The 27,674-nt window shown below is 40.7% G+C and overlaps 2 protein-coding genes across 7 annotated transcripts; one reads left to right on the forward strand and one right to left on the reverse strand.

The window, feature by feature from the left end:
* The first annotated feature begins 1,905 nt into the window (after window positions 1-1,905).
* Window positions 1,906-22,406, forward strand: ptprnb (protein tyrosine phosphatase receptor type Nb). Of its 6 annotated transcripts, none has more exons than XM_019351909.2 (21): window positions 1,906-2,053; window positions 2,881-2,986; window positions 3,061-3,223; window positions 3,441-3,846; window positions 5,151-5,294; window positions 5,533-5,567; window positions 5,913-6,100; window positions 7,567-7,653; window positions 8,546-8,625; window positions 9,732-9,796; window positions 9,921-10,130; window positions 12,541-12,828; window positions 13,607-13,754; window positions 14,518-14,591; window positions 14,866-14,943; window positions 15,050-15,169; window positions 15,256-15,422; window positions 18,862-18,915; window positions 19,217-19,281; window positions 20,920-20,993; window positions 21,703-22,406. In XM_019351909.2, the coding sequence occupies exons 1-21, from the start codon at window positions 1,909-1,911 to the stop codon at window positions 21,772-21,774; spliced, it is 2,769 nt and encodes a 922-aa protein (XP_019207454.2). In that variant the 5' UTR covers window positions 1,906-1,908; the 3' UTR covers window positions 21,775-22,406. The 6 variants fall into 6 exon arrangements, with proteins under 6 accessions (XP_019207454.2, XP_019207456.2, XP_019207455.2 ...); XM_019351911.2 differs by having other exon boundaries at window positions 12,556-12,828; window positions 21,703-21,963; XM_019351910.2 differs by having other exon boundaries at window positions 3,444-3,846; window positions 21,703-21,963.
* A 358-nt stretch (window positions 22,407-22,764) lies between these two features.
* LOC109197038 (tubulin alpha chain) lies at window positions 22,765-27,347 on the reverse strand. The gene is made up of 4 exons (XM_019352023.2): window positions 27,192-27,347; window positions 25,119-25,341; window positions 23,955-24,103; window positions 22,765-23,870 (listed from the first exon to the last, which is right to left on the reverse strand). The coding sequence occupies exons 1-4, from the start codon at window positions 27,192-27,194 to the stop codon at window positions 22,896-22,898; spliced, it is 1,350 nt and encodes a 449-aa protein (XP_019207568.1). The 5' UTR covers window positions 27,195-27,347; the 3' UTR covers window positions 22,765-22,895.
* Between the last annotated feature and the right edge of the window lie 327 nt (window positions 27,348-27,674).

Here is a 27,674-nt window from a genome sequence, read left to right on the forward strand (position 1 = left end):
TCTGTGTTCTGATTAGGCTGCTGCCCCCACAACCTGGATAAGTGGAAGAAAAAGGATGGACGGAAAAGCTTGAATTCAGGAGAAAAATCTATTTTAATCCCAGTGACATCATTGTCTCTGCTTTTCTTTCATCTGCAGACTTGATTAAATAGTATTTTTAGAAAAACTGTTGAAATTTGTGTCCTTAAACATCTGCAATATGTTTTCAGTCTCTGTAGTGATGAAATCAAAGAAAAGTGTTTCAAGAGCCTAAAAATAGACAGACTGCTTTAAAGCTCTGATCATGTTTGTTTAAAAGCTTCAATGGGAGAGAACATTTCACTGCATTTAAAAAAAAAAATGCATTTGAAAAAATGCACTTAAACATCTGTAGTCGTGCATTTTGAGTTTATTAAATGTGATTCAGGACTGTGTAAGACAAAGACATCTTTTGTAGCTTTAAATATTTGTAACTTGTGTTACACTTCTTATCTTGTTACATCTGTAATCTTAAATAAAAACTTCACTCACGTAACTGCCTGCACCTCTGCAGACGTCACCGTTCAATTTGAGCAGCTGATGGATGTTTGTGAGTGTTGTGTAAAAATTATTTTTCTATGAGCTGCGTCAGTTCAGCAGTAAGATTTTTTTTTTTTAATGACAGGAAGTGAGGGAAGCGACGTCAAGATGGAGAAAGAGATGAAGATAAACAGAGTAATGCAAGGGGAAAAGAGTAAACGAGGTCTCCCTCCGTCAGACGGCTCTCAGCCAATCGCAGGTCGATTGGCTGAGAGCCGTCTCTATGACAACAGTGACATCACTTGCCTGACTACCGTGTGTCTCCCTTGTGTGTGTGTGTGTGTGAGATGGAGACAGAGGTGATGACTCACCACAGCCCACGCACACACACTCACACACAAAAACACCACCACAGTGAGTGTGTGTGTGTGTGTTACATCTATGAAGCCAAGTGTGTGTTTGTGTGTGCACGTGTGTGTGCATGTGCTGTGTTCGTGTTTACATGCATTACATACAGCATGTGTAGTGTACATTATTGATGAGCACTCGTACAGTACGTTCCTGCTGCTGTCCTGGTAAACACAGAGCAGTTGCTTGTTTTTGTTCTTCTCATTCTTCTTCTACAAGGAAAGAAAACAGCATTTAAACTTGCAAAGTACGGTGGCCCTGAGGGCTCAAAACAAACCCAGCTGAGAAAAACACAAGCTAAGAAATCTGAAGTGAGAAAATTGCAAAATGCTGACGCATTGAAAGAATATTTAACCCAATGTAGCTTCTGGGTGTGAAAGGACAAGCAATGCTGAAGTACCTTAAACCTACATTCTTTTTAATGGTCAGCAGGTCAGTACCAAACTGGACTATGTGACGGGAAGGTGCCCACAAAATTTCACCTTTATATTAGTCACCATTTGGGGGGTTTTAGGGCTAGAAGTGAACATATTTGGGCAAAACACCCAACACCGGCTCTCACAGTAATCCATGCTGTAAAGCTACTTTTGGCTGCTCCTTTATAAGGGAGTTTTTCCTTCCCACTGTCACCAAGTGCTTGCTCATAGGGGGCCAACTGATTGCTGGGTTTACATCTGTATTATTGTAGGGTCTTTGCCTTACAAGCTAAAGAACATTGAGGAGACTGTTGTTCTGATTTGGTGGTATATAAATAAAGCTGAATTGAATCAATTTATTGAGTCTATGGGGATTGACTGACTTTTGGAGCCATGCTGACATGGACATTACAGAACTGCTGGTTTCATTTTTCATGGGTTCTTCCATTGCCCTGCCTCTTCAGTAAGTTCAGTTTAGTAGATCTTTGCTGACAGACAAACAAACCACCTTATGTCTCCTGCTTTAAAAATGCACATAAATGTATTTATGGGGTGTTTCGATGTGTGGAGTTTTGTGGTTGCTGTCATGCTTGGCAACAGCAGAATTTCTTTCTGTGCAGATGGATTGTTTGGACAGTGCCAGGCTCCTCATCAGGAACCCGTCCAGTATCAGGTGTCTGTACCCGTCCTGCACAAACTGCAGGAAGTCCTCAAAGACCTGATGGTTCAGGGTGAGTCTCTGAATACAGCGGCACACTTTTAATTCAGCTCATGTGCACTAAAGTAAAGGGGGGAATATGGTTTCCTCTTTTATGTCTTTGTGCTCATTGCATGTGTAACAGTTTTTTTGGCTCAGTAACTACCCCATTAACATCACAGAGTCTGGCATAAATAAGTAAATAAATAACTATGTCGATATATTGGATTGTTTTTAACAATCACCAAATATCAGTATTAGCATTGGTCTAAAAAAAATCCTCTATTAATTGGGATTTATTTCTTGTATTTTGCTTTCTGTGGCCATCGGTTCTGGTTATTTTTGTCTTAAAGTCATCACTTTTTGTCATTAAGTGGTCTTTTTTTTCTTTTCGTAGTCCTTTTTTGTCCATTTCATGTAGCTTTGTCATTTTTAAAGTCATTTGGGGCTTTTTTTGGTGCTTTGTGCTAATTTTGCCCTCCCTCATCTTGTCGCTCTTTATAATCACAGATTGTTTTTCTGGTGGTTTAGTATCTTTTTGTGGTAATGTTGTAGTCATGTTTGGTCATTTTTACACATTTTTTTCTCTATCTGTATTAATTTGGCATCTGTAAGTGGTTGTTTGATCTTTTTTGTCATCATTTTTGCCTTTTGCCTTCATTTTGTATTATGCTGTGATTATCCTTTGGTTCTTTTTACTAATTCTGCATCTTCTAGTCACCTTTTGGACATTTTGTGTTATCACTTTTTTGTTCTTTAATGGTTTCATTGTGTTCTTTTAGCAATTTTTGCTCCCTCATTGCAGTTAGGTTTTTTTTTGTGCTGTCACTCTTGGTAATATTTCTACATGTGGCTGCACAGGTCTTAACTGGAAGGACGACATGACCCAGGCAATCATCAGCCGAGAGCTGAGCCAAGTTCCCACCATTGAAACCCACTCTAAACTTAATGAGAAGTCACCCAAACTGTAAGAAGAACGTTACTATCATTAAAATCGGGAGGGTAGCATCTTAGACAAGACTGAGCTGTTTTATTTCTTAGGTCCTCCAGGTTGCTGGGCTCCAGTCCACAAAGGGGTCAGGGTCCTGAAGATCAAGCTGACCCCAAGATGATGCAGCAGTATGTGGACTACATGGTCCTCAATCCCTCCCGGTCTTCTGTCCACATGCAGACACCCCTGCTGGACCCATACACCTACCACAAGGTGGGAGGAATGTTCAGGCAAACACTTCAAATAGTTTACTGAAACCCTCCTGCAATATTTTATTATGTAGGGGAAAATCCCTGATGTGCACAGGCCGGACAAGTTTAAACCAGAACATCTCTGAAACCAATACATTGTTATTCTACTTTTGTGTTTTTCTGCCCCCTAGTGGCCAAAGCAGCACATATCTGTTGTGTGTGTGTGTGTGTTGTTGCAGCAGCAGTACGGCTACCAGGAGGAGGAGGAGCGCTCCCTCAACACTCTGGATGATAACCCGGCCTTCCCGCTCCATCCCTCCTCCTATCGCTCCAGATCTCGAGGAAGTCCTCTGGACCGAGACCGGCAGCTCCTCCAGGATCTAGTGTCCTTTTATCTCACTTCTCCTTCCTCCTCTTCTTCTTCCTCTTCCTCACCTGTTCAGTCTCTTCCCCGCCACAGAGGAGCAGTGGCAGCAGCAGCAGCTGGCCTCCCATCCTCACTGTCCTCCTCATCTTCTTCCTCATTTTTCCCGGAGCTGGACTTCCCCCTGGACTATGGTGAGGACTACGTTTCCCAGGTTGCACAGCAGGAGCCAGCAGAGAAGAAGGCACAGGATGAGTACGATGCCCTGTCAGGACTGGATGGTGAGCGAGACGAGAAAAGAAGACAAGTCATTATTTGTTTTGTCCATCGTGTTTATTATGTTTTTTTTATTGTGTGTGTGTGTGTGTGTGTCTTTCTGCTCACTTTTTACTCTTTTTTTTCCTTTTTCAGGGAAATGTTTGTAAATTTTTACAAACATGGTTGTTTTTTGTCTCTGTCGTAAGTTTATGTCTCTTTTCAGTAACTTTTTATTGTCTGTTTAAACATGTTGTGTGTACAATCTTTTTATTGTACATTTGTTTTGTGGTAAGTTTTCCCTCTTTGGTATTTTCCTTGACATGTTTGTGTGTGGGGTTTTTTGTTGCTGCTTTGGATTTGTGTTTATTTGGATTCTTTATTTGTAACTTGTTACTTTTCATTGTGTATCTTTTGTTTCTTTGTGGAATTTTTGTCACAATTGCTAGACATTTATAACAATTTATAACAATTTTCTATCTTTTTTTTTCACAATTTTGGGAAATTTCTGACTGATCATTTTAATTTTGCTTTTTTCTAAAGTCATTTGGGTCTTGTTGTGGTCGTGTTTTGCCTCCTCACAGTCACTCTTCTTTCTTTGTAGTAATTTTTATCACTTTTTTGTCTTTTTTGTTCAATTGGTTGTTGCATCTGTCTGTTTTCCATTATTGCTCTGTCCATACACCCATTCCATCTACCTGTCCATCCATCCAACAGTCATCATCCATCCATCCGTCCATACATCCCTTTGTCTGTACATAATCCATTCATCAATCCATCCATCTGTTGATTTATCCATACATCCATCATCATTCATTCAGCTTTCTGCCCATCCACCCCTCCATCCATCCACCCATATATCTGTCTGTATATCCATCATCCATCTATCTGTTGGTCTATCCATATTCCTCATCACTCTATCCATACGCCTGTACCATCTATCCATCTGTCCATTTACCCTCGATCTATCCAATCATCTGTCTATTCATTTATCATCCATTCATTGGGCTATCCATACTCCTGTTCCATCTGTCCATCCGTCCATCTGTTTATCCAGTTCAGAGCCTGTCTCAGTCGTTATTGGGCGAGAGGCAGGATACATCCTGCAAAGATCACGTGGCTGTCTCGGGGCTATCCATTATCTAACTAACATTTATTATAATGTAACCAAAGAAGGGCAATACTTTGCTCTTGTGAAATGTAGCAGAGGAAAAAACTGATAGTTCACCAAATTAAAAAAATCCACAGTAGTAAAGCTGTGTTGAAGGCTATTATCCATAGATGTGGCCTTGTCCTTCAGTGGTTAAAGTGCTCTGTGCTGTATTCGTAGAGCGTTCCCTGCAGAGACTGGCTCTGCTGCTCGATCACTACGGTCTCGACATGAAGGACTTGTCCCCCGAACAGAAAGAAGATCTGCCCGCCGCTCTGAAGCAGCTGCAGCTGGAGAGCTCCTACGCCCAAAAGCAATCCAAAGGTCAATCTTTTCACTTCACTAACATCACAAACTTCACTGCCTTCTTTAAAGCTGCAGACAGGCAACAACAGCAAATTTTCATTATTTGATATGCTGATCTTTGACGGATACATTTGAAATTTGTACTTCCAATAAAGTAAAGATCCAATCAGATAAACAAACCTGTCCACCATTTGCATTTAAAGGGTTGAAAAAAAAAAAGTCTCTTCAACATGTTTTATTTTTGTTTATTCTTCAGATAAATACGGGAACAATGCTGCTACAGGAAAGAAGGTAAACACGTTGCTTCCCACCAAAAACAATGTGATGGTTTATCTGTTTATTACAAAAAAACAACAACAAAAAAACAACATATCAGTCGTAGCTGTGCAGAATACAGCAAAAACACAGTCGTGTGCATTTTGCCTGTCAGTGCTTCAGAGTCTCTGGTGTCACATCAGAGCTAATCTCTTCTTGTTTAGGGGGTCAAAATGTTGACTGCATTTAGAGAAAAATTAATCTAAAGCAATAATTTCAAGTTAAATTAATTGGTTTATAAATCTCATAAATGAACAAGTAAAGAAGCGAAAATACTCCTTTATTTCCAATCAAATGCGTTCATTTATCTTCATCTATCAGATCACAGAGGGCTCAATGGCCTATAAAATGTCTGCCCAGGAGGCTCCACCCTCCAACGCCAAGCCTCCGACACCAGAGGGAGTCCAGAAAGAGGCAACACCCACCACAACAGTCAATCAGGACAAACTGGGGAAGAAGGATCCAGCAGGTCAGGTGGACGAATTTGGCTACATCGTCACCAATCAGAGGTATGCTTCCTGAGTGTCTGGCCAATCAGGACGCCTGAAGGTGTGAGTGGACAGACATCTTGTTATGTGTTGCTTTCATGTTTGTGGTGAAAGGAGTCCACATGCTGCTCACCAATGTCGACGCAGCAGGAAAACTAATGCTGAAGGATAAACACTGAAAAATGGAAGAAAGGATAGAGACACAGGTGTTGAAATAAAAGGAAGGAACTAAAGGAAAGAAGACTGGAAAGAAATAATGAAAGATAACTGAACAAATGAGTAAAGAAAGAAACAGTAGAACAGAAAAGAAATGAAAAGGAGAAGTGGAAAGGAATGAAAGAAGGAGAAAAATGAAGAAACTGGAGTGATGAAATTTAGAGAAGGAAGAAAAGAAACAAGAATAAAGGGAAAAAAGGAAGGAAAGGAAAATGAACAAGGAAAGCAAAGAAGGAAATGAATAAAAGATATCTGTCCATCCATCTGCCTTTCATCCATTCACCACCGGTCTTGCAATCCATCAGTCTGTCCTTACATCCATCCATCTGCTTATCCATTTCAGGCTTGCAGTGGTGCTTCAGCCAGTCCTAGTCGTTAGGGCCAGAGGCAGGATACATCCTGGACAGATAACGGGGCTGTCCATCCATTAGTCTAAAATTTCTTGTAATGTGACCAAAGAAGGTTATTACTTTGCTCCTGTGAAATGTAGCAGACAGTTCACAAAAACCATAATCTAATAGAGCAAAGTTGTGTTGAAGGCTGTTATCTGTGACCTTGTTCTTAAGTGGTTAAACTGCTCTGTGCTGTGAGAAAGAAGCAAAGAAGGAACTGATGACTAAAAGAAGAAAAGGCAGGAAGGAAGGGATGAAGGAAACACTCGTACAAACAAGGAGGGTAGTAAAGGAAAGGAATAAATCAAGGAAGGAAATAAATAAAGACAGAGCAGTGTGAAAATGGAAGGATGTAAAAGAACTGACAGAAAGAAAATGGAAGAAAAGAAAGAAATAGGTATTAAAAAATGGAAAAAGGAAAATGAGGAAAGAAAGAAATGTATGGCATCAGAAATTAAATCAAAAGGATTAACAGAGAAAACTATGTTGAATAAACAACACAAGGAAAAAACTATAGGAAAGAAGACTAGAAAGAAGTAAGGAAGGCTGAATAAATTAAGTAAAGAAATAAAAAGGAAGGAGGTAAGAAAATTAAAAAGAATGAAGGAAGGAAAGAAACTGAGATATTGAAATTAAAAGAAGGAAAGACACCTAAAGACAAGAAGGAAGGAGGGAGCAAACAAAGGAGTACAGGAAGAAAGTAAAAGCGCCGACCCCTGAGCTCAGATCAGGAAATCAGAAGCAGAAGCTGATAAACTGACTGTCAGACTGACTCAGATTCAGAGGTCAAAGGTCTTCTTTAAATCTTTGAACGCTGCTGTATGTATGTGTGAGAGAGTGTCTGTTCGTGTGTGTGTTTAAATGTGTGTGTTTTGTCAGCCCCCTCAGTCTGAACGACGGGGTGCGACTGCTGGAGCTGCTGTCGGAGAGGATCGGCCTCTCCACCAACTCCTTCATCAGAATCAGGTAGGAGCGAGGACGTTGCTGCTCCTCAACCGGCACAAAAAATAAGAAAGAAAAATCTGAAAGAAAAGGCGACGTGCTTTCTGGCTTCAGCCTCTGGATCCTCGCTCTTTGATTCATGAGGTCCCCCAGACCTGGTGAAGCTGGACGGCGAGCTGCACCGACTTTCTGCTCGTGGAAGTGATTCTTTGACCTGCTTCTCTTCCTCCTCCTCCTTCTTCCTGACCCTGCAGCAAGCTCCGACCTGCAGAAATCTCCTTCTTATCCAAGCGATTTTCTTTATTAAGATCCACGTAAACTCCATGTCTTCACAAGATTTAATAAAACAATAGCAGTTACAGTTTATTCAGAGCATTTCAATAAACAACAGAAAAAACCCCATACAATTAAAGAAGTAATAAATGCAATAAAAAATTAATATGCACAAAAATACACCGCTGTACCTCCCATATAGGAGAACTGTAAGTAATGTTAATGAAACTGAAAGCAAAATACTGAGTTCATCCCAAAGAAACATCTCAAAGAGTCATCATTATATTAAAATCGTTTCCATTTATCTGGATAAAGTAAATATTAGAGCAGGTTGCTACTCTAGAATGAGTAAACATTCTTTTTTACTTAAATAAATTAAACATGAAAATATTGATGACGCTGTTGCAGATTTTCACTTCTTAGAAGAAAATGAGACTTGTTTAGAGAAGAACTGACCTGAAGAGATTTCTGCAAAGTGTCTGAGATTAAAAAGTAAAAGTGCTCTTTGTTCTCCTGTTGCACAAACTATTAAAAACATGTTACTGATTCTTATTAATGGGCATTAGATTAGGTAACTTATGTTCAGCTGGTGTTTTATTTCAGTCTAAAACTCACCTGCTGGGCGTTCTCTGCCTCTCTGCAGTGTGGTCGGACCTGCGATCACCTTCAGGATCAGACCCAACGCCAAGAACCTGACAGCCGCAGACGTGGCCGACAAAGCTGGTACGCCACCTGTTCACTTTTTAGAGCGCCGCCCGCTGTGGGTTCAATCAAAGCACTCACAGAGGAGACCACAGAATTAAACTAAGTAGTGAAGGATGAAAAAGAAGGGAAGAGGATGAAAAAGGAAAGGAACGGGGGGGGGGGGTTGAGGGCAAAGAAGAAACAAAGAAGGAAGGAAAGGAAGAAAAGAAAAGAGAGAAGAAATGTTGGAAGGAAGGGAAAAGAACAAAGGGAACAAGAAAATGGAAGGACAGAAAGAATAAGGGATGAAATTGAGGAACTAAGTAAGGTAGGATGAAAGGAAGAAAGAAAGAAAGAAACTGAGGAAGGAAGGGAGGTAGGAAAGATGGATGGCAGGAAGGAAGAAGGAAGGACAGTAAAGGTGAAGGAACAAAACAACAAAGTGAATAAGGAAAGACAAATGAAGGAAAAAATGAAAGCAGAAATGAAAGAAAATGGAGAACTGAAGGAAGGAAGCGATGAGGAATATAAAAAGGAAGGATGAAGGAATGAAGAAAGGATGAATTGAGGAACTAAGTAATGATGGATGAAAAGGAAGGGAGCTGAGGAAGAAAAGGGGGAGAAGAATGGAAGTGAGGAAGGAAGGAGGAAGGAAGAAATAAAGGAAGAAAATTTGAGAATGAAGGACAAAAGAAAGGAAGGAAGAAAAGAAAAAAGAAGAAAGGTAAAAGAAAAGAAGATCAGACAGGAGAGGGAACAAAAGAACAAAGGAAGAAATCAAAGGCAAAGGAAAGAATTAAGACAGGCTTGAAGAAAAATAAAGAATTGAAGGAAGGAATGGAGGAAGAAAGAAAAAAGGTTAAAAGAGAAAGGAAGGATGGTAGGGAAGAATAAACCAATTGAAAAAGAAAAAAATAGCAAAGGAAGAAAAAATAGGAAGGTAGGAACTGTATAGTGTGTTCAGGACTGTGAAACAAAGAAGGACTGACAGAGGAAAGAATGCAAGAAAACATATGAAAAGGTTTTAAATGTAAAGAAACGAAGAAGAGAACAAAACTGGATTAAAGGAAGCATAAAAAGGAGGAAAGGTGCAAAGGGGGTTTTGTTTAAACTTTGGTTTATTGTTGATTGGTTGGTTGAATCAGTTGCAGAGAAGAACTTCCTGGAGTCTGAGACGGGCTTGAAGGTGCTGCAGAGCGGTGTTGGAGAGGTGAGTGCATTTACACATTTATCTACATTCATCTTAAAATCAGTTCTGTAGGTATTCACTGTTGCTGATACGAGTGGTCAGAAGGAAGCTGAATTTAGGCTTTTTTTCTGTCCACTTGTTACAGAAGAATAATGGGAAGTCTTTGCCCTTGGCGACCAGAGTCCAGCCCCGCTCCCGCTGGGTGTTTGCAATGCTGGTGGCCATGGCCTGCATCGGCGGCATCCTGGTGGCGGCCATGACCATCACCTGCCTGCGCCACCATGCACACCGACTGGCGGCAAAGAAGCTGGGTCTGGGACCAGAAGGAGGCAGCTTCAGCCACCAGGAGTACCAGGTGAGGGCGTACCTCAGGATATAGCAGGTGTACAGAAATTAAATTTCAATGAATGTTACTGCATTGGCACCATGTGGTTGAAATTTTAATTAACTGATAGTTGAAAGTAATAGTGCTAGCAGATGGACGTTGAAGTATTTGGATAAATGGCCAAGATGGAAAGAATAATAGGCAATAACAAAAAGTTATAACCAGTATAGGCAATAAAAGTTCAAATAGTCCGCTAAAGTCAATAAAATGGAAATATGGTGTAGATGTGAGAGGCGAATGTCCAGGTTCTGCTTTTTATTCCCAATGTATGAACTGACTTTAATGTAACTTCAAAAATGAGGCTTTCCCCGACTCTCTCAGCTGCCTCCAATCACCTGTGGACTGATTTCTGAAGGTCTCTGGACCACTTTTATTCCAAAAATCCGAAGCCAAAAGGATTTATGCTCCCAAAGGCCTTACCTCAGTTAGAAATGGAGTCCACTAATCATTAACGTTACCAAATGATCGGTTCCTATCACGGACCGAGCAGCCAAAAACATACAGGCACAGGTATAATCTTCAAAAAATGGGTTTTATTATACCCCAAAAAGGACAAAACTATTACAAAAACTCAAAATGACAAAAACAAACTATTTTAAGAACCAAGTGGGCCCTTAAAAGAGGTCAACTTAACAAAATTCTACTCAAAAACCACTTAACAAAACATAACTCAGCAAACTCAGCAAATGAGAGACAGCTCCAGTTATACAGCAAGCGAATAAATCATTGTATACACCAAAGGTGAAAACCACAGCGATAACAGCCAACCATAATTCAAGAAGAACCCCAATTCCCTCCTACATAGGAGGGAACATGCATACACATTTATTGGCTTCTGCATTTAAACCAGCTCCACCCTCAGCCTCCTCTTTCACCCAAACCAGGAAGGACTGGAGCGGCAGCCAGGTAACTCAAGAACAGAAAATAATGAATATAGCATACACCCATTTTACCATAACAAACAATGCAAAACAGATTCTATGCCATCATTTGGACTATAGCTTACTGCTGTCAGGTATTACAAACAAACTCAAAATTTTGAATTGGTTAACTTATGATCACGGAAGCTTTACAGCACAATATAAAAATAAGAATGAAAGGTAAACATGAAAATTACCAGAGTCTTTCAGTTGTGTGGTTGCATGCAGCCATCACAGTTCCCAACAAAACGTAACTCCAACACAAACTCAACATAACTTTACTTTAGTAAAGGCCATCATCTATGACCTTGTACGTTACTTCAGTCAGATTATAAGCTTGTATTGACTAGTCTTAGACATTACATTATATCCATCCATCCATTCACTTCCGCTTATCCTTTTCAGGGTCGCGGGGGGCGCTGGAGCCTATCCCAGCTATCATAGGGCGAGAGGCAGGGTACACCCTAGACAGGTCGCCAATCTGTCGCAGGGCCAACACACAGAGACAGACAAGCATTCGCACTCACATTCACTCACACATTCACACCTAGTGGCAATTTGGACTATCCAGTTAACCTATCCCCACAAGCTGCATGTCTTTGGACGGTGGGAGGAAGCCGGAGTACCCGGAGAGAACCCACGCGGACACGGGGAGAACATGCAAACTCCACACAGAAAGACCCCGGCCTGATGGTGGAATTGAACTCAGGACCTTCTTGCTGTGCGGCAACAGTGCTAACCACCGTGCCACCGTGCTGCCCCATTACATTATATATAATTGGCTAATGTTAGAAACAGACTTTACTAGCTAGCAAAGTAATTTTAAAAAAACTGCTTTTGTCAGTTTTGTCTAATGAAGTTTTTCCTAATAATGTTTGACCATTAGGGGAAAACTCAGGTCAGCATCACCAGGGCAGTTAATTCATGGATGCATTGTTTGATTTTTGGAGTTCAAGTCAGCCTCTGAGCTGTCTTTTGGCTAGTGTTGCTAATGCTAGCGTACCTACTAACACGGACAAATTGCAGTCTCACATCTCATAGGGTAGGATAGGATTCGTAGTGGTTTCCAGATTAATTTATAAGTCGGAACCTTTGCTTAGGATGCCCCGTCTGCTTCCTGGATTTCCAACTCAGAAAGTTAGAGCAGCCCACTAACCTCGAATTAACAATCCAAGATGGCAGCACTGAAGATAACCTGTGAAATTTTCAATCTGTACTGCCACTGTTGTGTATTTGCGACTTGCTAAATAAGCTATGTATATGTCCGTAGCTTGCTTGCTAACATAACTTTTCAAATTACTTTGCTAGCAAAGACTTTCTTTTTTTTTTCTTTTTTTAGTGACGAAATAGTCCATTCAGATGCTTTATACAAATACAAATCTATATAAACTGTTAAGAGGCACAACGCAGTGAGAGGAGTGCAGTGTAATGAAACAGTGCATGCATAACTGGCTCACCAGGACCTGTGTCGCCAGCATATGGCCTCCAAAGGTGCCTTTGGACGCCTTGAAGCTGCCGCCCTGGGTGCTGTGGGAGGAGCAAGTGGAGGAAGTGGAGGAGGTGGAGGTGGAGGAAGTGTTGCGGGAGGCGCAGTGGGAGGCGGAGGTACAGACTCGAGGGTGAGCAGTGTTTCGTCCCAGTTCAGCGACGGCGCCCAGCCAAGCCCCAGCTCCCATAGCAGCACGCCCTCCTGGTGTGAGGAGCCAGCTCAGGCCAACATGGACATCTCTACTGGTCACATGATACTGGTCAGTACTTGATGATGTGTAAATGCTGCCTGTGAGGATGCCAAATTTAATAGGTTAAACCTTAGAAAGGGATCAGTCAAAAGGTTCACAAGAAGATTTGTGAAAAATTAAAAATCAGATAAAGTCAAATTTAGTTACAGAATATTTTTGCCTCACTGCTGCATTTTGATATTAAAAACATTTATAAACAGTTGCCAAATACTCATAACGACAGGACTTGTGTGTAAATATTTTGCTGGCTCTTCATTTTTTTGACGCCATTTGTCTCAGTTGTAGGATCACCAGGTAGCTACAGGATAAAGGATACTCTATGTTATTCTCTGTTTTACTCTAATATGGAAATTGATTTACAAAATTAACATTGTGTTGTATTAAAGAATACTTAAAATAGCAGTTGAGCCCATAAACTCATTAGAAAAGTGTTGACTGAGGTCATTAATAATGTGAGAAGTAGGCTGATTTTCAAATAGATTTCTATACAGTCAGACTTCTTCAAGCGCCCCCTGCTGGCCATTAGAAAGAATGCAGGTTTAAGGCTTTTATATACAGTGTATATACTGGCATTGGTAAGATATTTCCCAGAGTTAAACTGCACATGAGTTTGGGCACATCTAAAGTGTTAGATGCTTACTCTAAAACTGGGATAAATTTAGTTTTAATTAGCTTTATTTTATTTAAACTCTAAAACTTTGGGTCAATTTGTTAAAAGGTCTAGACAACACATACATGGTTCTTCATATAATGGAAAGATGGGACTGAATGTCCTATACTCCTAAAGGCTTACATGGAGGACCACTTAAGGAACAAGGACAGGCTGCTGAAGGAGTGGGAGGCTCTGTGTTCCTACCAGGCCGAACCCAGCGCTGTCTCCATGGCTCAGAGCGACGCCAACGTGAAGAAGAATCGCTGCCCTGACTCAGTGCCCTGTGAGTTCCTCAGCAACTTCACTCCCATCAGCATTAAGCATCCTGTAAAAGTTGCTCTGTTAAATCACGGGGCAAAAAAGCAGTCTGAACCACCCTGAGAGTTTGAGGCTGCTTAATATTGAGTTATATCAAGATTTTAAGTGTATCTGTGTTGATTTCTGGTTTCTCATCCTAGGCTTGAATTAATAAAGGTTTTACATATTTTTTAGCTTAGATTGTTTACTTATTTACTTAAACTAAAACTTCAAGGGAACACGATAGCAAAGAGAAAGTCAGGAAAATCTATAAAAATTAGACAGGCATACTTGGAGACTAGGTATACAGAGCTGTAGCAAAGGAAAAGGCTTATAGAGAGTCATATGTGACTCTGGACACTAAGTAAAGAGAAGAAGAGTTTCAAGGATGTGGAGCAGGTTGGGGTGATTAAGAATAGGAAGAGAAATGTGCTAATGAATGCATAGAACACATTGAAAAGATGAAAGAAGTATTTTGAGGAGCTTATGAATGGAGAATATGAGGGAGCGGGGTAACTTTTTACAAGCAAGTTTTAGTATCATTGCTCATCAAAGAGGAAAATGCAGTTCCAGAATTGAGTACTCAAAGTAAAACAGTTAGAACATGCACAAAACTTCAATAAAATGTTGACAAATCTTAATTTTACCAGTTTATTCTGTCTATGGCATCCTGTCTGACCTTTGAAGTCACACAAAAATTGAAGATAAATAAGTTTTGAATACTTATTTCTGTGACTGTTGTCCTTTAGATGACCACGCAAGGGTGAAGCTGAAGGCAGAGATCAACCCTTCGCGGTCAGACTACATCAATGCCAGCACTATAGTAAGTCTGACCCTCCACTTTCACCTAAGCAAATCAAAAGTTTGTCCTGTTAGAGAAAAATTAAGGCCTTCTGGCCAGCCTTGGTCTTGCAAGACTATTATGGAATTGTCCAAATATCATTTGTAGATCAGTGACTCTCCCCATGGTCTGGTCCTGGTCAATAAGGCGAAAACAACAAAATAAGTGTCCCAGGAAAATGCAGTCCATCCAGTAGATGTGTCTGTCCACAATCTCGAGACCCCCTCCCCCCGTTCACTTCTGTCCTCCTCTACAGATCGAACATGATCCCCGTATGCCGGCCTACATTGCCACCCAGGGCCCTCTGTCTCACACCATCTCTGACTTCTGGCAGGTCAGTTTTGCTGCTGATCAGAACAGTGTGCAGACATATGTGAATAATTTGTATCAGATCGGTTTTAAATGTGTATGTTAATCAGCACCTGTGTACTTTGTGTTAGATGGTGTGGGAGAATGGATGCACTGTGATCGTGATGATGACAGCTCTGGTGGAGGATGGAGAGAAACAGTGTGACCGCTACTGGCCTGATGAAGGCTCGTCCCTCTACCATATCTATGAGGTGATGAGTGTGTGAGAGGGTGTGAGTCTGTGTGCGTGTGTGGAGCAGCACACACGCAAACTTATTCTTCTTGTGTGTTCGTCCAGGTGAACCTGGTGTCGGAGCACATCTGGTGTAACGACTTCCTGGTTCGAAGTTTCTACCTAAAGAACGTGCAGACGCAGGAGACCCGGACGCTCACTCAGTTTCACTTCCTCAGCTGGCCAGCTCAGGGCATCCCTACCTCCACACGCCCCCTGCTGGACTTCCGCAGGTACGGCAGTTAAATGCCAAATGGATTCAATTCAATTCAATTCAATTTTATTTATATAGCGCCAAATCACAACAAAAGTCGCCTCAAGGCGCTTTATATTGTACAGTAGATCGCACAATAATAAATACAGAGAAAAACCCAACAATCATATGACCCCCTATGAGCAAGCACTTTGGCGACAGTGGGAAGGAAAAACTCCCTTTTAACAGGAAGAAACCTCCGGCAGAACCAGGCTCAGGGAGGGGCGGCCATCTGCTGCGACCGGTTGGGGTGAAAGAAGAAAAACAGGATAAAGACATGCTGTGGAAGAGAGACAGAGATTAATAACAGATATGATTCGATGCAGAGAGGTCTATTAACACATAGTGAGTGAGAAAGGTGACTGGAAGGGAAAAACTCAATGCATCATGGGAATCCCCGGCAGCCTACGTCTATTGCAGCATAACCAAGGGAGGATTCAGGGTCACCTGGTCCAGCCCTAACTATATGCTTTAGCAAAAAGGAAAGTTTTAAGCCTAATCTTGAAAGTAGAGATAGTGTCTGTCTCCCGAATCCAAACTGGAAGCTGGTTCCACAGAAGAGGGGCCTGAAAACTGAAGGAGAGAGTTAAATCCCATTCAAACAAGGTTTTTCTCTGTATGGGAGGTGGATTGACTTTCTTATTTATGGTCTTGTGAAGAAGAAAGTTTTGAAAGGACACTGTGTAGTTCTGTGAGAAACTAGTACACCCTGACTGCTTCCATTGGAATTAACAACGTAAGTAGCAGCGAGGTGTCACTAATCACATGCCCATGATTAACTGATCATTAGTGAGTGTAAGCACTTCTATAAAATCTTTTGGCAGTTTATCTGTAGCATTCAGTTGTGTGTTAACACAATGCAACAGTGTTCCCAGGTGTGGACGTCCCAGTAAATTCACCCCAAGGTCAATGCTGTGCAATGCTCAGAGAAACTGCAAAAAACTCAAGAACTACACCTTAGGCTCTGCAGGCCTCAATTAGCATGTTAAAGTTCATGACACTACAATTAGAAAATGACTAAACAAGCATAACTTGTTTGGAAAGATTGCCTAGAGAAAGCCTCTTTTATTTGAAAAGAACATGGCAGCGCAGAGTAGGTTTGCAAAGGGGAATCTGAACAAAGCACAGCACTTCTGAAACAATGTCCTTTGGACAGACGAGTCCAAAGTAGAGATGCTTGGCGATAACCTCAAAATGATAACTCAGCACATCTGCACAAATACCACACGGTGGAGGACAGGAGATGATTTGGACTTGTTTTGCAGCCGCAGGAGCTGAGCAGCTTACAGTCATTGAGTCGACAATGATTTTTCTGTCTATACCAAAGTATTCTAGAGTCAGATCTGACAGCTAAAGCTTGGCCCAAACTGGGTCATGCAGCAGGACAATGATACCAACTCAGCAGCAAATCTATAACAGAATGGCTGAAAAAGAATTAAGGTGATGCAATGGTCCAGACCTCAACCTGACTGAAATGTTCTGGTGGGACCTTAAGAGAGCTGTGCATGAACCTCAATAAACCAAAGCAATGTTGTAAAGACGAGTGGGCCAGAATTCCTCCACAACAATGAGAATCCTGATGAAGTCATACAGAAAATAATTACTTGAAGGTATTACTGCTGAAGGTGGTTCTACTAACTACTGAATCATGGGGTGGATTTAGTTTTTAACAGGACTGCAGAGTCCTGTGAAAGTTTTCTTTTCATTCAACTGTAAATTAAAAGTGCTTTACTTAACATAACACATACACACTTTAAATTGCTTTTTATTGCCAGTGTCTGAAGAGATTAAAATAAACTTTAAAATTTGAGTTTCCTTGACTCTCACATTGCCTCTAACAGCTTGTGGATTGATTTCTATGTGAAGGACTCCAACAGTCCAAAGGATGTGTTCCTGACCAACACAATAGCTGATAATAGCTTAACGCATGTGAACTAACTATAGGCTACCTTCACTACATAGACTCAAAAACAAAGTCCACATAAGGGCCAAAAGCACTGCTACTGTAGAACCACTGAAAACATTAGCACACACTTATATGACTTATAACAAGGGCTCCACTAGCTATCATGTGTGGTTTGTCAGCTAGGTGCCATGTTTTGTAAGAAGCAATTTGTCCATGACGGTACATGAAGTTAATTTCTAAATTATGGTTATTTGATTTCAAAACACCAAGAACTCAAGGCTTCATAACAGTAATCCACTAACCACTAGGTGATGTCACGCTGGTCGAAGTGCCAGTTGGCTAGCTTGCCAAATGACTTCACCAGCTGATCCATGATGATGACTTCTATATAATGTAAAACAGCAAGAGCTCACACAAGCAGTTTGCTTAACAGTATCCCTTAGTTAACAACAGGTTTCTGAGGTTACATAGACTTCCTTTAAGTAATACTTGATGTGCATGCTTTGGAGGAGTCTAGAAAATAAGAAAAGATGACAAAATCTTCCTTCAAAAGAAGCATCCAGCTATCCTCCCTCTGACCCAGAAGGAACAAAATCATGCAAACTAACAATAAGGTACCTTAAAGACGTTACCTGATAAATAAACACTATAGATTCCCCCATCTGTCAGTCTTTCAGCCATCCGCCTCACTCCCTCCTCTCCTCCCACCCTGTGCGATGGAGGTCAGCGGGCCCCTGGTTTAATTTTGAACACATCTGTCTGTGTCATTCTTGTGGTTTGCAGCTAGTAGTCTGGGTCCAGTTGCATAGTCACAAAAATGATCATTGACTGATGTGGCTGCAGCAGGAGGTCCATCGCAGAAAACCCCCTTCTTATCTCTGTCTCTCTCTATCCATCTTCAACATTTATTTATTTATTTCTTAACCTACAAAAACTTGTATTTAAAAAATATCTGTCTATAAAACATTTTTAAACATATGAAAAAGGACAACATTTTTGTTTGTACAGTGATAGGTAAATTATGGCCATGCATAGATTCCTATCAATTTAATGGTTAATTTGTGGTTAGGTCAGAGTTCTAAATTATCTTCTGATGCTAAGTAACTTAATTAGCAATAAGCAAAATAATGAAATACAAAAAAAAAAAAAACCTCTCAAAATTGAAGCACAAACCTCCTGGAAATCCTTTGCCAAACAGCGAACTCGATTATTTGTCAGATATTTGAATTAAAATAAGTATGGCCCATGGACCAGCTCATTCAAAACACCCATGCCACTAACTCCAGTATTCAGATAATAAATAATTCAGGAGCCATTCTGCTGTGGCCCTGTATTCTCTGAATCCTATTATGATATTTATTACTGCACTCAAGCAACATTTATAATTTTTACCTTATAAAGTGCAGAGCTTAATAATACAATCATAACCACCTGCACTCCATGTACCAAAGGCCATTTGCTGCATCCTATTAACCTTTCCTTCCCCACCTCCCTATATGATCTCTCTCCTCAGGAAGGTGAATAAGTGCTACAGAGGACGATCCTGCCCCATCATCGTGCACTGCAGGTACTACCTGAATGCCAAGATATGTAAAAATTTGCTAAAATCTGCTCCTGAATACCACAAACGGTGTGACAAATGTATACGCTTGACCAACTTTCATGGAACTTCTGTAGTATAAACAATTTGCTTTAGTACTTTTTAAAGAGTTTATTATCATCTATATTTAGTCTTTATTTAAGTAGACAGTAGTCAGTAAGCTAGAATGGTGCTAGTTTGATGTTTTGCTTGATGTTATCTGAGTAAATTGCAGAAATTCTCATATTTATTTTGTGGTGTCCACCTTTGTTCTTCTTTGCTTACACAGTGATGGTACAGGACGGACTGGGACTTACATACTGATTGATATGGTTCTTAATCGCATGGCTAAAGGTAAACACTTACTTTTATGACCGCACGTGTGTTTTTGTTCCATGAGAATTTAGTGTGTAACACGTCCAGGCAGTTATTTTAAAGCCCTGATCTATACAAATGGAGAGAGAGCTGTTTATGTCAATGACCACTACAACATAAAAACTGCATTTGCAGAATTACCAATCAAATATGATAAAACTGCTGCAAAGGTTTGGTGATCTAGTCTAAAAAAAATTCCCTATGGCTGTCTGCATAGTCAGTGTCTGTAAGCAGTAAATCTTTTTCGTTGATGTTACAAAATTCTCCCATAGATTTTCTAAAGCTACAGTAATGAAGTGCTAGAGACTGGTTGCTGGAATAAAACACTCCTTGCATTTGCTTTGCAGGGATCACTAGTAGACTGTAGCAGTCACCTGTAGTTTGTTAAAGTCTTACTTACAAAGGAATAAGTGAGACACAAACTGGAAACACAATGTTTGCCTTTAAAGTAGTCATGCCTTACCACTGGAATTAAAACATGTCAAAAGGCAAAACTTTCACTTTGCCCCCCAGCAGTCTGCTTATAATTAAATCAGTCACAGATTTAATTGTGTTGCAGAGTGATTTCACCTGGCAATTGCCTCCAACAACTACTCTCCAGCTAGAAAGGGAATATACATTTTCCCCTACCAACCAGTGGTTGTCAAGGAGTCATAAATAGATCTCTAGGCCTGCGCAACTGGCGCCTAACTGAGGTACGTGACCCAAAGAAAGATGGTTCCTTTGTTATCTCCTTGAGCAGAGTATACACTGGACCATCCTTTTTGAAAGGAAAGGAAATTAAGCCGTTCCACAAGTGTAGACAAACGAATGCAAACCAAATTGGCGCAAAACTCCCCTGACCATTTTTAATACAGTTCATAATCTCTAATTGGAGAACTCTGTCTTTTACTGGGTTGTCCACATTTATAGTCTTTATAGTCTCTTGGGCTCTCCTAACTGGAACACTTATGATATTCAGAAGCCATCTATGTCCACTGTGAACGACCATCTTTGAACAGAGGGAGGGGCTTTTGAGATCCCTTCCCAGACACCTTAACGCCCACTCACATCCTGGGCCATTTGACCTCAGTAAATCGCATGATAGGGTTGGGCTAGGTTGTACTATGGGTTCACCCGAAACCTTGGCTGATTGGGACCCACACCCGTTTTCACACCTTGGCTCATGTGATTAGGTAGAGGATCAATAGGGGGTCCATGACCTTCTTGCAGACACTCCCATAGGGCTTAAAATCTGGGACTCTCCAGCAATTGTGCTTAGAACTAAAGAAGCTTCTCAGATGAGAGGCTTTAAGTTTTCTTTAAGTTCAAGAACACTTAAAGGATTCCAGACGCTTTTCTTTCCAAGCTCCTTAGACTAAGGTGACCTGGATGACTGAGAACCTTCACAGACGAACACTTATGATATTATTATCTAGAATTCTTGGATTTTCTTGGATAGATTTTCGTTTTGTAGTCCATCTTCAGGACATTGTAGTTTAAAGCCATCAGAGCACTGTCAACAGCATCTGTAGTAATATAATTCTAGGGTATGTAAAGTCTGTTTGCCCTTTTCCTCAGTCCTTACAAAAAACAATCTTGTAATACAAGTTTAACCAGCCTATCTCTTTCCTGCAGGCGTGAAAGAGATAGACATCGCTGCTACACTGGAGCATGTCCGAGATCAGAGGCCTGGGATGGTCCGCACCAAGGTGACAGTTTCTCTTCTCTCTTTTCATTTACTTGCGGTTCATTTTTTGTTTTTCTGAAGAATAATAAGAAAGAAAGTAAAAATCTGTCTTAAACTATTTTAAAAAAGAAGCTTTATCTGAATTTGGTGACTACATGATTTTAACTGGTTTTAGACTGGTTTATGGCATAGCTTTGACTTTTAGTTTTTAGCTGGTTTTAGACTGGTTGATGACTTTAAGGTAGATTTAAGTTTCTGGTTATTTTAAACTGGATTCTAGTTTTAATTGGTTTTAGTTTTATTCTGGTTTTCAACATTAATTGAAACTAGTGTTGGACGGAGTTTTAATATTTGAACTTGGCTTTTATAGAGCTAACTCATATGTGGCAAGGTAGTATCAGTTAGTGATATCAAATCATTTTGAACATTCTAATTGGACAATTAGAACAAAGACATATTTGGACCTTTCTCTGATTGGTGGACTACTTTTAACCACACACTTTATTCAAATGTGGGCAGTTATTGTTGCAAAAACTTTTTATGGGATGTTTTGCTACTAGTCTTTGTATTCAGTGATATGTCTTTCAGTTTTACATTAAAAGCATATAAGAGTACACTTTTTTTTGCAGACAGACTTGAGCATTTCTTAGCTTCCAGTATTTTCTACTTTACGATAAGTTCCTTTAACTTCGGGGAGTACCAATGGAAAATTGGCCTTTTCTCTTTTCCAGGACCAGTTTGAGTTTGCACTGACTGCAGTTGCCGAGGAGGTGAATGCCATCCTCAAAGCTCTGCCCCAGTGACACCAGTACCGAGCAGGGCTGCCTCCAGTCTGATGAATGGACCCCAACAACTTGACCCACGCGCTTGACTCGTATCCTACCTTTCTTTTTCTGTGTAATAACAAACAGCATTAATAAGAGTCACAGAGAATGAAGATTTTAGCAAAGAGTTAATCTGTTTGGATAGTTGACACAGATGTCCAGGGACCTTCAGGAGAATGAAGTAATGAAAATTAAACCTGGATCATGTGGCTATTGAAAACTGTTTTCAGTTTTAAACCTGATCATCTACCTGTTGAAATCCAATCTGAAAGTGTTGTAGTGTTGTTGAAATGATTTTTGCCTCAAGGAATAAGCTAAATTTAAAATACAATTTATGTCTACATGTATTTGAAAGCACCGGAATGCTCTAAAAATGTTGTAATGCAGTGTGAAGGCTGACATTTAATTTTCTCTCCTCACAACTAACATCCTGTGTGCCATTCGGATTTTGTGTCTCTGAATATATTGTTTGTCGCCTCATGCAAGACAAAAGAAAATCTTTAAAAAAACAAAAACCAAGAAATGCTATTCTATGAGAAAAAAAATAAAAGCTATTTTGTATCTGTAAGACCTTAAATAAATCTTTTCGTGTGTAAGTGCTGCAAATACTTCATGCGAGTTCTGACTTTGTCTGAGGCTTCACTAGAGCTAGTTCTGTATCGCAATTTTGTAGAACTAAATCCATGCATACCAGTTAGCTATACTTGCACCATTTTAATCCATTAGATTTAGAATAGCTCTTCATAGACTCTTCAATTTAATTAGCTGGAGCTACAAATGTTTAGATTAATCTTTTTTCTTCCAGCTAACCAGGTTTGAGTCACTCATTTCCAAGCATTTACTGTATGTTTAAAAAACAAAACAACAAAAAACCCAACTTCAATTCTCTGGACTTAATGTTTCATAGAATGTACACATTACAACTTTCGGTCTGAATGAATGCAATCCCTAAAGTAAACAGACACAGTATAACTTTATTATCATGGTTTTATTTGGAACAAATGCATTGCTGGCTGGAATGTGCAGAACTTAAGGTACAAGTCCAATATTGCTTTGCAAACACTGGTCTACAGCAATCAGCAGATGGACCTTCCAGCAGCCTAGTACTCCTCGCCCTCGTCCTCCTCTCCAACACTGTCGGTTCCCACCTCCTCATAATCCTTCTCCAGGGCAGCCATGTCCTCTCTGGCCTCTGAGAACTCTCCCTCCTCCATTCCCTCTCCCACATACCAGTGGACGAAGGCCCTCTTGGCGTACATCAGATCGAACTTGTGGTCGAGTCGAGCCCAGGCCTCTGCGATGGCGGTGGTGTTGCTCAGCATGCACACGGCTCTCTGCACCTTGGCCAGGTCTCCTCCAGGAACCACAGTGGGGGGCTGGTAGTTGATGCCCACCTTGAAGCCTGTAGGACACCAGTCCACAAACTGAATGCTGCGCTTTGTCTTGATGGTGGCAATGGCTGAATTGACATCTTTGGGCACCACATCACCACGGTACAGGAGGCAGCAGGCCATGTACTTTCCATGGCGAGGGTCACACTTCACCATCTGATTGGCTGGCTCAAAACAGGCATTGGTGATATCAGCCACGGTGAGCTGCTCGTGATAGGCCTTCTCTGCTGAGATAACAGGGGCATAGGTGGCCAGAGGGAAGTGGATGCGAGGGTAGGGCACCAGGTTGGTCTGGAACTCTGTCAGGTCCACGTTCAAGGCTCCATCAAAGCGCAGGGAGGCGGTGATGGAGGAGACAATCTGACCAATCAGCCTGTTGAGGTTGGTGTAGGTGGGACGCTCAATGTCCAGGTTCCTGCGGCAGATGTCATAGATGGCTTCGTTGTCCACCATGAAGGCACAGTCGGAGTGCTCCAGGGTGGTGTGGGTGGTCAGGATGGAGTTGTAGGGCTCCACCACGGCTGTGGACACTTGAGGAGCTGGGTAAACTGCAAACTCCAACTTAGACTTCTTGCCGTAGTCAACGGAGAGACGCTCCATGAGCAGAGAGGTGAAACCGGAGCCGGTTCCTCCGCCGAATGAGTGGAAGATGAGGAAACCCTGCAGCCCTGTGCACTGGTCAGCCTGGAAAATCAAGTGTCTGAAACGTTAACCCTCAAGTCTTATTAAAAGCACCAGCTTTAACATGTTCCAAAGATTTGTGCTCACCAGTTTGCGAGTCCTGTCAAGAACCAGGTCAATGATCTCTTTACCCACTGTGTAGTGACCACGGGCATAGTTGTTGGCTGCATCTTCCTTTCCAGTGATGAGCTGCTCGGGGTGGAAAAGCTGGCGGTAGGTTCCTGTACGGACTTCATCTGAGGAACAAACAAATGGACCTTTAGTGGTGCTCCACTTCATCCTGAAGCACTGGGTGCCTTTCTTATATTGTGTCCAAAGCTGCAAAAAGTTATGCCATGAGCAAAATCATTTATTCTCAGATTTTCATAATGAAGCCATATTTAAGCCTATTTTAGACCATTTACTGAGGGGTTATGAAATGGCTTCCTACAAGAAACTTAAAGTAACTCGACCACATTTATTTTATTTGAAAAATTTGTGACTCAACACTTTTAATGCCCAAGTCATAATGGATGGCAACCCAACTTAAAAATTATAAAGTCTGACTTTTGCAGTTGCCTCAAACAGCTTGTGGACCAATTCCTATGTGAAGGCCAAAACTAAAACATGTGTAGTTTAGTTTTGCTAGTTTAGTTAGTTTTGCTTTCAAGTGCCTCACTTGTGCTGCTAGCACCAACAGTGAGCAGCTAACTAGCTATTCTGTTCTATTCTATTAGAATAGCCCTTTATTGTTATGGTACATGCACAACGAAATTATGGGTGCTCCACACCAACTGTGCAGGAGTTTAAAAAAGGTAATGACATCAGGAATAAATAGTATAAATGGAAGATTGGTAGCATTAGTCAGAAGAAAGCCAGATTTGTGTAGTAAAACCTGTCTGGCCAACTATGAATTTGACAGGGGAAACTATGACAAACATCAAGAGGCCGTTCCACTGATTGAGTGATACAAAGCCTGAGAACATGACAAAAACGTTCCTGGTGACGCCAACAAAAGCAAAGTGGCTAAAGTTATCCAGAGCTCAGAGCCAGCAGTGTTGGTATGAGCAGGGAAAGGATCAAAGCAGTTTGCAGAAAATGACAGGAGAAAAAGAAAGGGGTCGATGTCTTGTTATCTGGTGAAGTCGCAAATATACTGGAGAATGATGTGTATCTGATTGACTATTTGCTCATCTGTAGTCGTTTGTGGGGATCGTCAACATTAGTTTAAGCTTTCTCATGTTACACAACTGCACATTTAGAAATATTTACCGATGACTGTCGGCTCCAAGTCCACAAAGATTGCTCTGGGAACATGTTTGCCAGCGCCAGTCTCACTGAAGAAGGTGTTGAAGGAGTCGTCGCCTCCTCCGATAGTTTTGTCACTGGGCATTTGACCGTCCGGCTGGATGCCGTGCTCCAGGCAGTACAGCTCCCAGCATGCATTGCCCATTTGGGCTCCGGCCTGGCCGACGTGCATTGAAATACACTCACGCTGTGGAAGAGCAGAGGAAAAGATCAGTTAGCCTAGCTCTTGTTTTGCATTTACAATGTTTATCTCAGAACTGCACTTTAAAGCAGTCTATAAATGATCAAATATTTAAGACTGTCATGTATGTTTGAATAAGTAATCTTTGTTACCAAAACTGGTTATTTACATTTGGGTGAGTGCATGGAAAACCCTGGTTAAAAGGGCACCTTATCACAGTTTTAATATTTTGATCTTGTTTAGCAAATACACAGATCATAAACAGGAAAAGTCTATATAAATTATACCCTTACTCTAATTACAGTCCAGATTATTTTCCTTTTGAGGAAGGTCAAATCTTTTTAAGGAGGTAACAAACTTGCATATTCTTGTGAACAACAGGGCTTTGGTAAATATTTGCACCATTTCCAAACACTAAAAGATTTTAATCCAACAGAAAGTCTAAAAAGGTGAGCCGACAGTTTTATTTTCCTATATTTGGAAATGAGCTGTTGGAACCCAGATTAAAGTGGTTTCCTGTTAAGTCCATTTCCGATTTTTGGGTGGTTGTTTCTCAAAGTCTTTCAATCTGCAATAGAGCTCCTTTGGGATGTGATGAATGGGAGACTCACATCATAGACCCACACCCAAAACATCTACATTGACAGTGTTATGCTCATGTCAATACAGACCAAAATCTGAGGAATCTTAATCTCTGCCAGGACGAATTAAGACACCTCAGAAGCAAAAAGGAGTCAAATGTGATACTAACAAAGGTGTAACTAATTGTACTAATCAATTTGACTGAACTTTAAAGTTTCTGTAAGTGTCTAGATCTGATTTAAAAAACTAACCTCCCATTAGTCTTATTGAAGGTGAAGGTTCTTTTTTGAAGCAAGTAACAAAGGCGTTGAGAATGATTACCCTCTAACTCACGAATTTACTCACTATATAAAGTACAATCAAAGAAAAAAATATTCTGAAATGAAAAACAAAGGGGCATAGGTGGCCAGAGGGAAGTGTCTGAATGTTTAATGACATTAAGCATTAACATTTATTTTAAAAAATGTTAAATTCATAAGACTTTTCATAATTTAATTTGTAAGATTTTTGAAAACAAGCCACATTTAATTGTCGAGTGTGAAATGAAATAAGATTAACTTCAGTGCAGTGTCAGGACATGCCGGAACATCCGAGCTGCAGTTTTACCCTCAGGTAGGGCTTTCCGCATGCCTGATGAGCTCCAACATGGCAGGGTGACCCCTCCCAAAAACAGCAGATCACTAAAAATCACCCTGCGGGGAGAGGAGTTTAAAAAAAAATCCATTCAGAGCGGAAGCAGCTCTGCTCCCTGCCCCCACTCTGATCCCCACCTCTGTCTAACGTTCACGGACAGGGCGTTATCTAATGGCGCCAGTAAAAAAAAAAAAAAACCCCTAAGTTTCAGTTTCAGCACGACCGCTTACAGAAAGACATGCCACGTGTGCGCACGACCTTTACAGGCTATTTCTATTTCTTTAAAACGTCTTTTTATTATGAACTCGTGCGGTTTGATCTGCACTTGTTTTTGTCTCTCTTTAGTTGTAACTGCGCCAGCAGCTTGGCCTCCTTCCACGTCACATAATGTTAAGTGCGCACATGCGTACACAAAACTGAAATATTTTTTTAAATTAATTCAAAATATTTTTATTTAGAGGTATATTTTAAGATTTTAATAAATTATTCCATAGCGTTTGACAGTAAAAGTTTTTTAATCATTTATTTATTTTACAAAAACCTGGCTTTTATTGTAACACCCGTCATTATGTGACTATTCAAAAATAAGCAAGCAACGTTATTTGATTTAATAAAAAAAAAAAAAGGTTTACTAAGCTTACCATTTTTGTGCTGTTTTCTCCTTCGACCCGACGTTGAAGAATCGGTTGCTGAAGGCAGGACTGAAGAGCGGAAGAGCAGCCGGTCTTATTTATACTTTTTTGACGGGGCGTGGCCAAACCGAAGGTTTGAATTTCCTGTTGGCGGGAACGAACGTTGGGTAGTGCTGCATTCAAATACGGTCCGATTTTGTATGTCGTCTTGCTGCTGTTAGACGTGTCTTCACATGTGGCGTTAACACAGAAACAAAAAAGGCTAGTCTGGATAAAAGGTGACTTAAAGGCCACCGTTTGCTACACTAATTGCACATCAGGCTTTGAAATAAAGTTTTAAATATTAGTTGGGCTCAGACAGCCAGATGAAAAATAGTTTAAATAGTTTGAAAAACTGAAATTAAGGTGCAGAAAGAAAGAAAATTGAACTGACGTTATTGTAGTGATGACATATAACTGTAACTTTTGTTGTAATTACCCTATAAAGAATTT

Source organism: Oreochromis niloticus, linkage group LG23, assembly GCF_001858045.2.
Source record: "Oreochromis niloticus isolate F11D_XX linkage group LG23, O_niloticus_UMD_NMBU, whole genome shotgun sequence".
Taxonomy (NCBI): Eukaryota; Metazoa; Chordata; class Actinopteri; order Cichliformes; family Cichlidae; genus Oreochromis; species Oreochromis niloticus.